The sequence below is a fragment of the Astyanax mexicanus genome, chromosome 15 (genome assembly GCF_023375975.1).
Source record: "Astyanax mexicanus isolate ESR-SI-001 chromosome 15, AstMex3_surface, whole genome shotgun sequence".
In the NCBI taxonomy this organism is placed as follows: Eukaryota; Metazoa; Chordata; class Actinopteri; order Characiformes; family Acestrorhamphidae; genus Astyanax; species Astyanax mexicanus.
In genome coordinates, this window is record NC_064422.1 from 9,337,406 (window position 1) to 9,344,993 (window position 7,588).

A 7,588-nucleotide genomic window follows, 5' to 3' on the forward strand; every position below is an offset into this window, starting at 1 on the left:
GCAGGTGTTTAGAGAACAGTCTGAATGTACAGGTGTTTAGAGAACAGTCTGAATGTCCAGGTGTTTAGAGAACAGTGTAAGTGTTCAGGTGTTTAAAGAACAGTCTATATGCTGAGATCGTTGGTAAGATGTGTAAACATTTAGAGAACAGTCCAAATGTTCAGATGTTTAGAAAGCAGTCTGACAATTCGGGTGTTTAGAGAGCAGTATAAATGTTCAGGTGTTTAGAGAACAGTCCAGATGTTCAGGTGTTTAGAAACAGTCTGAATATTCAGGTGTTTAGGGAACAGTCTGAAAGTTCAGGTGATTAGAGAACAGTGTAAACATTTAGAGAACAGTCTGAATGTTCAGGTGTTTAGAGAACATTCTGAATGTTGAGGTAGACTGAGAACAGCTTAAATGTCCATGTGTTTAGAGAACAGTGTAAAGTTCAGGTGTTTAGAGAACAGTCTAAATGTTCAGGTGTTTAAAGAACAGTCTGAATGCTCAGGTGAATAGAGAACAGTCTGAATGTTCAGGTGTTTAGAGAACAGTCTAAATGTTCAGGTGTTTAAAGAACAGTCTGAATGCTCAGGTGAATAGAGAACAGTCTGAATGTTCAGGTGTTTAGAGAACAATCTTATATATTAAGACAATTTGAGAACATGCAGAATGTTGAGGTAATTTGAGAACCATGTGAATGTTGAAATGTTTTAAGAGGAGAGGAAAGATGAGGGATTATTTTGGGGTAAAATGTTAAATGTGATAGTTGACGTACAGGGGGTCCTGGGACAGGTGGACCACTGGACTTCTCACTGCCGTAAGAGATCTGGGGCAGGTAACCCTGCAAAACAACAAAGAAAAAGATGTTATAAAATTAGCATTTCCCTACAGGTGAACACATTCTCTAATTACTAATGCTAAATATACATCTATTGAACATTTAATGATTTATAAATCTTTAGATAGATAGTTAGATGATTCTGCTGAACTAATATATTCTGTCCAAGCTAGTATACATTAGCTTCTTTAGCTTTAAACACACCTTTTATCTAGCTTTCTCATCTTAAAACATCATAGCATAATCTAACTGAATCCTTTGACTCTAAAAAAAGAAGAACAGAAGAGTCCCAGACGCTGTCCACCTCAGTAGTGCTGGTTTTAAAGGGACACACTCGTTTTCAGTCATGATTTTTTGAAATCTTTGAGCTTTGAGTCCCAATGCTAAATGCTAACTCTGCTCAAGTAGCCTACCAGAATCCAATGGGTGGAATATAGAAGCAATAGAACTTTACAAACTGGAACTTAAAATAGTATATATATATATATATATATAGTATTTAGCATAAATATAGCATTACTAGCCTCATTAATAATAGCCTCTTAAATCTCAAATAACCAACTTACATTCAAAACAACCTCTAAATTTAAATTTGAATACTTATAATTAGTATTCCCTCCTTCCTACAGATGTCTATGTCTGATAACCAGAACTTAACTTAAGTCACCCCACACCTCCTATCCAATGGCTAACCAGTGGCTGCACAGGTCATGCAGGTCATGTGCAGGACACCACTGACCTCACAGTCACACACTTATCAATGGAAGAACCTTCACTACTATAAAAATCTTAAATATTCAGAGGGTTTACACTTTAAAATAAACGTATCTGACTGGGCCGTCAGCCTGTATACTCACTCCGCCAAGGCCAGGGGGTCCAGGGGGGCCAGGAGGTCCGGGAAGTCCAGGCTGTCCGGGGATGCCGTCATTACCAGGAAGACCTTCGAGACCCTGAGAAAGTAACCAAAGATGATTAAAAGACGGGAACACCTGACTAAAAACAGACTTGAAGTGAGTGAGTCATCGGTATTGCGATGCATCTGAGTGAAGGCCAAGTAAAATCCGGTGTAATGCTTAAAAACATAAAAAGGAACATGATCGATATTTCGTAGCAATCTGCATTGAATAATAATATTAATAATAATAATAATAATAATAATAATAATAATAATAAAATTCACATGCCAGATGCCAAAGGTCAGTAGAGTCAAAAGGTCAATATGTTACAAAAATAAGGATTATTTTTGCACTCAATTAACTGTATAACCTCTGCTTGTCAAAACAGGCATATGATATATAAGCTAATTGTCATAATCATAACGTGATTATTGACACTTGAAGCCACGTATAGGTATCATATATAGGCTAGCATTTCTGTTCTTATCATTTACCATTTTCTCACATAATCTGAACCAAACAACTATCTGACATTCAACATTTTTAATGAGCCAATTTGAATGCTCCAAAATTACTTAATTAATACAATTATTTCACACTGACTTCCAGTCAAAGCTAGCTCCCATTTTGGAGATACAAGGCCTCCAGTGACAAAATATGCATTTATATACTCATATATTTTATACAAAGATGGAAGTAAATTTATATATTTAATCCATTATCCAATTTATTAAAGGTTAGCCATGTAAATCAATCATGAAAAAAATCAAAGGTCACAAATATGTCTGAGACATAATCAAAGCTAGTCTCAAATAAAAGAAAACGCTCACCGGGTCACCGTTAGGTCCAACTGGTCCTACGGGTCCAACCTAAAAACATAAACACGAGTTTGTTTCATTATGTTATGGTTCATCGAATTGGGCCTTGTTTCAGACCAGGTGTCTTACTCACATTTATATAAATCACATGTATTTTACACTCAAAGTGATTGAACAGAACGTATGTATCAGAATTGAGCTAGTATGTGTACTAACCGGGATTATTGGGTCTGTGGTTTGTCCGTCTAGAAAACAAACAAACGAAACGATCGTTAGAGCTTTGCTGGGGTCGCTTACATAGAATCAAATAAAACACAAGGACAGGAGAAAGAGAAGGTAGCTTGTTGTAACTGCTGAGGATATTAGACATTACACTCTCTGCACCCAGTGAAAGGAGTTTTTTAATTGGTTCACTGAGAAATTCCACAGAAGAAATGCTTTTTATAATTTCAGAAAGAACCATGTGTGTAACAGTAAAGCTTCTTCATGGAATCCAACCTTGGCTTTTCTTTTGTGGTATCATTTAAAAGAACCATTTAAAACACCTTCATTTTTAAGTGTTTAAGGTGTTTTAAGTTTTCCTCCCACAAATGATGGTGGTTTTATGATGACCACAGGAAGATAGCTGTTGCATGGTGGGCCAAAACCATGAGCATCCAAAACTGAATCTCAATCCAGAGCAACTGGAAAAATGGTTAAAAAATCTCAAAATCCCAATACGTCCTCCAGCATCCTACAGCGTCCTCCTACACTGTGAGAGCAGAGCCCCTCCAGCAGGACAGGAGGAGTCGGGTAAGCAGAGGTCGGTCTGATATTTCCCAGGCAGGCAAGCAGCAGGGCAGCTAGAGAGCGACATTAAAGGCTAGCCCTGCCACAGGGAGGCGGGTATGAGTGGTAGTGGTGGTGATGGTGCTGAGAGTACCGTCGAGGCAGATAGGGCAGCATTCTCCATCGGGGATCTCTGGATTGGCACAGTCGGATGTGTCCTCGCAGATCACCTCGTCGCACATGACCGTCCCGCTGTCGCAGACGCAAATCCGGCAGGGCTCAGGTTTCCATACATCCTTGTCATTGTACGACTGGCCTTCTAGCGTACAGCTACCGAACAGGCCTGTGTAGGAAAGAGTTAAGAGTTGTGTGGTTAACAGTCAAGATCTGGGTCTTTAACAGATCCATCATGGACCAAAGTCAAAATGTGAGAATATGAAAAAATCAGCCAATAGTGGAGGAAATGTTTCAGCCTAGAACTAGAGCTGTGGACCAATGGCGGATCGCATCACTTCATGAGAATGTGTGTAAGTGCTAATACACATTTTTGGCCGAAGCAGAAAACAGAACAAACCCGAAATCGTGTACGGCACAGAGTTTTATATTATATTTATTATTTTTTTTAATCATTGCATGAAGTAAATTGCAAATAAATATATAATTGTCTTACATTTCAAAGAAAAGCCAAATTATTCAGTTTTTTCACTTATTCTTGCTTTTCTATGCTTTTTCATAACGTAACAATTTTAGTTGCTTAATATACATAGTGCATCCCTCTTTGTTTACTGTTTTACATATGCAAACACATCTGTAGGCACATCTTGCAACCCAATGCATGATATGCATGATTTTTACTTATAAAAAATCTTTAATTTTTACTTTTAAAAAACTATACGTATACGTGCAAACAATGTTAGCTACATGTTACTTCTATTCTAAGGCAAAAAAGGAAACTAAATCGTAAAATTGGAACAACAAAAAAAAGAGAAAAATGTAGGCGTGGTTAATTTATTAACTCCTCCCCTTTAGAAATAAAGTCAAGCATCTTGCAATACCACGCTCCGCCACCAGCTGTCGCTGTTGGATCGTAAACGCCACGCCACGCAAAACTCACGCCCTCCCTACATCCTCGAACATTGTTTCCTAAATTGTGATTTTTTTTAAACGTTATAAACTGAACTAAACAGCAAAATAAACAACAAAATATCCTGTTCACTAAAGTTTTATTAATATTATCACCTTTTAACGTTTTAATCAATACGTTTTAATGGAAAATGAAAGATAACGTCATCTCCAGATGTTGCACATCTGGGTGATCACTCCTCATCATCGTTTCTTCTTTTTTTTTTGTTCATAATCCTGAACCTTTTTATTTATTTATTTATTTTTATTTATTTTTATTTGGTTTATTCCTTTGCTTTTTTTAAAAGTAAGATAACAAATGCATAAACATATCTATCTAGATATATAGAGATAACTTATTGTTAATAATATTGGTGAACATATCCTTGCATACTTCCACAAATACAAAAAAATCAGTTTAACATTAAAAAGTAAAACTAGTGAACAAAACAAGCTGCGAGAAACTAAAAACATAAAAAAGCAGCGTGCGCAAAAAAAGGATAGTAAAACTTTTTTAGTAAAAGTTTTTTTTTTTTTTTTTTTTTTACAAAAGAAAGATTTTATATCCTAAGCGACATATTGTTTAATTTGTTTTCCCAAAATAACAAGACAATACTTTTTTTCAGTTGGTTCGAACATGATAAAAACGTGCGTAAAACCCATTAAAAAAGGAGAAGAAGATGCGATTTTAAACTTTTTTTAAGACGTTTAAGAAGTTAATTTAGTTTAAAGTTTGTCACAAGTCTTTGTAAACTTTATTACGTGTTAAAAAGTGCAAAAGATTTGATGGAACTAAAGGAAAAGCTGACTATGCTCTGAAAAACGCACGTTGTTTTGGAATTCTCCGTTCCACCTTAAATGGCGCAGCAGTTGCATTCTGTCGCCTGAGGCGACAGAATGCAACTGCTGCGCCATTTAAGGTGGAACGGAGAGTTTCAAAACACCGTGCGTTTTTCCATCTCCAAAGTTAGTTTTTCTGCCTTTTTCGCACATGCATCTTCTCACAAGCCACCACGAGCATCCAAAGCACCTCACACACACTTCACACACCACACACACTCCAGGGATACTCACTATCATCCTCGCCTTGTCCTCTCACCAAGAGGGCTGTTGCTGCGAGCAGCAGCCCTAACCGAACATCCACAAAGCTGAACATGTCTAAACGTTAGACATGTAGACTCTTTGAGGCAAGGGGGCAGCCCGGGTTAGCTCCACTCATGCACGCTGGGTCCGGCCTGTGGGTGTGTGTGTGCGCAAAATCCAGACCCGAGCGGATACGTCCCTACTGCCTAAACGCACGGCTCGCCCTGGCTTTTATATAGCAGCCCGTTTTTTTTGGGAGGCGCCGAGAGCCCTAAATAATCCTTCTGCATGTTCTGCGCGCTCTCAGGCCCTCCTCCTCCTCCTTCACGAGACAGAGGGGCCGCCTATCTCTCACTGCAGCATCTGCCTCCTCATTACAACCTTACAACGTGGACGCTTTTCAAACATGTCAGCAGCGCAGCAGCGCAGGAGCAGCAGCAGCAGCAAACCCGCGTGCGCTCAGCATCTCTGGGTCAGTACCAGTATCAGTATAACGTGGATTTTTTTTTTTTTGTGCAGCAAACGAGTCTGCGGCATCGTTTTAGTAGTTTAAAGTTCATGCAAACACAAGATTTCACAAGATTCACTCTTTTAAAAAATTATTTCAAATTTTTATCGCATTTTCTCACCAATTTTCCAACTCCTGCTGATGCAGCATTGCCCAGTAGCATCACAGCAAGCTCGGAGGAAAGTGCAGTGACTCGGTTCAGATACATCACCCTTTGGAGCGATGTTGAGAGAGAGAGAGCAAGGCCAATTGTGCTCTCTCAGGGCTCCAGTAGCCGATGGCAAGCTGCATAACCGGGATTCGAACCAGTGATCTCCTGATCAAAGTGGCAGCGCTTTAGACAGCTGGACCACTTTATTTACTTCTAAAGAATGCATTAGTTGATGGTGTCAATCGATTAAACAAACAGAATAATTGTGATTAATCACGATTAATCTGGATTAATCAGGGTAGCGGATGGCTGACTAGCACATGCCTCCTCCGACACATGTAAAGTCAGACTCCAATTCTTCTCATACTGCTCCTGTTGCAGCACATTGCCTAATAAGTAGCATCACAGCGTGCTCGGAGGAAAGCGCAGCGACTCGGTTCCGATACATCAGCTCACAGACACAGCTTGCCCCTTTGCTGATCGACATCACCCTATAAAGTGATGTGGGAAAATAGAACAAGGCCAATTGTGTTCTCACAGAGCTCCGGTAGCCGATGACAAGCTACAGGACCGGGATTTGAACTAGCGATCTATCGATCAGACAGCTGGACCACTTGATTTACTCTTAAAGGACACATTAGTTGATTGACTAGTGGTGTCAATCAATTAAACTAAAATAATTAATTGTGATCAATCGCGATTAATCGGGGGAGCTGGTGTCTGACTAGCACATGCCTCCTCCGACACATGTAAAGTCAGACTCCGCCTCTTTACATACTGCTGCTGATGCAGCATTGCCGAGTAGCGTCACAGCGTGCTCAGAGGAAAGTGCAGCGACTAGGTTCTGATACATCAGCTCACAGACAGCTTGCGCTGATCGACATCACCCTTTTGGTAAAGAGAGCAAGGCCAACTGTGCTCCCTTAGGGGTTTTTAGTAGCCGATGGCAAGCTGCATGACCGGGATTTAAACCAGCGATCTCCCGATCATAGTGCCAGCGCTTAGCCTTCTGGACCACTCAGATTCCCACAAGATTCACTCTTAATGAACATATTTTTTGATTGACTAGTGGTGTCAATCAATTAAACAAACAACCCAAAAAAACTAATTAAACATAATATAATCCTGTGATTAATCACAATTACTAAGCTTTTCGATAATGGATATTTCAATGTGAATAAAAGAACCAGTGTTATAAACGCTAATAGAGCTTTTCCACCAGAAGTCTGGTTCTAGAACCGTGGTGCTTTTCAGCAAACCAGCCCACGATTGCATTAGTTTTAGTGGAACCTTCAAAACTTCACATCATACATCATTAACAGAGGTAACTGCACGGTGGCAGTGAACAGGAATGGTCACGGTTCATGCTAAAAAGCCTAGAATTCATCGGTTCTCTCTGCAAATTAATGTTCCTGGTTCTGA

At 39.4% G+C, this 7,588-nt stretch overlaps 1 protein-coding gene across 1 annotated transcript in view; it reads right to left on the reverse strand.

Moving 5' to 3' along the window:
• The window catches only part of col1a1b (collagen, type I, alpha 1b), a 28,833-nt gene extending 23,110 nt beyond the window's left edge, over positions 1–5,723 (reverse strand). The window contains exons 1-6 of the mRNA XM_022669292.2: positions 5,499–5,723; positions 3,457–3,645; positions 2,751–2,779; positions 2,547–2,585; positions 1,678–1,770; positions 758–823 (exon numbers count right to left, since the gene is read on the reverse strand). Of these exons, the coding sequence (XP_022525013.2) occupies positions 758–823; positions 1,678–1,770; positions 2,547–2,585; positions 2,751–2,779; positions 3,457–3,645; positions 5,499–5,580 (498 nt within the window). The 5' untranslated portion in view covers positions 5,581–5,723. The remainder of the gene's footprint in view (positions 1–757; positions 824–1,677; positions 1,771–2,546; positions 2,586–2,750; positions 2,780–3,456; positions 3,646–5,498) is intronic.
• Between the last annotated feature and the right edge of the window lie 1,865 nt (positions 5,724–7,588).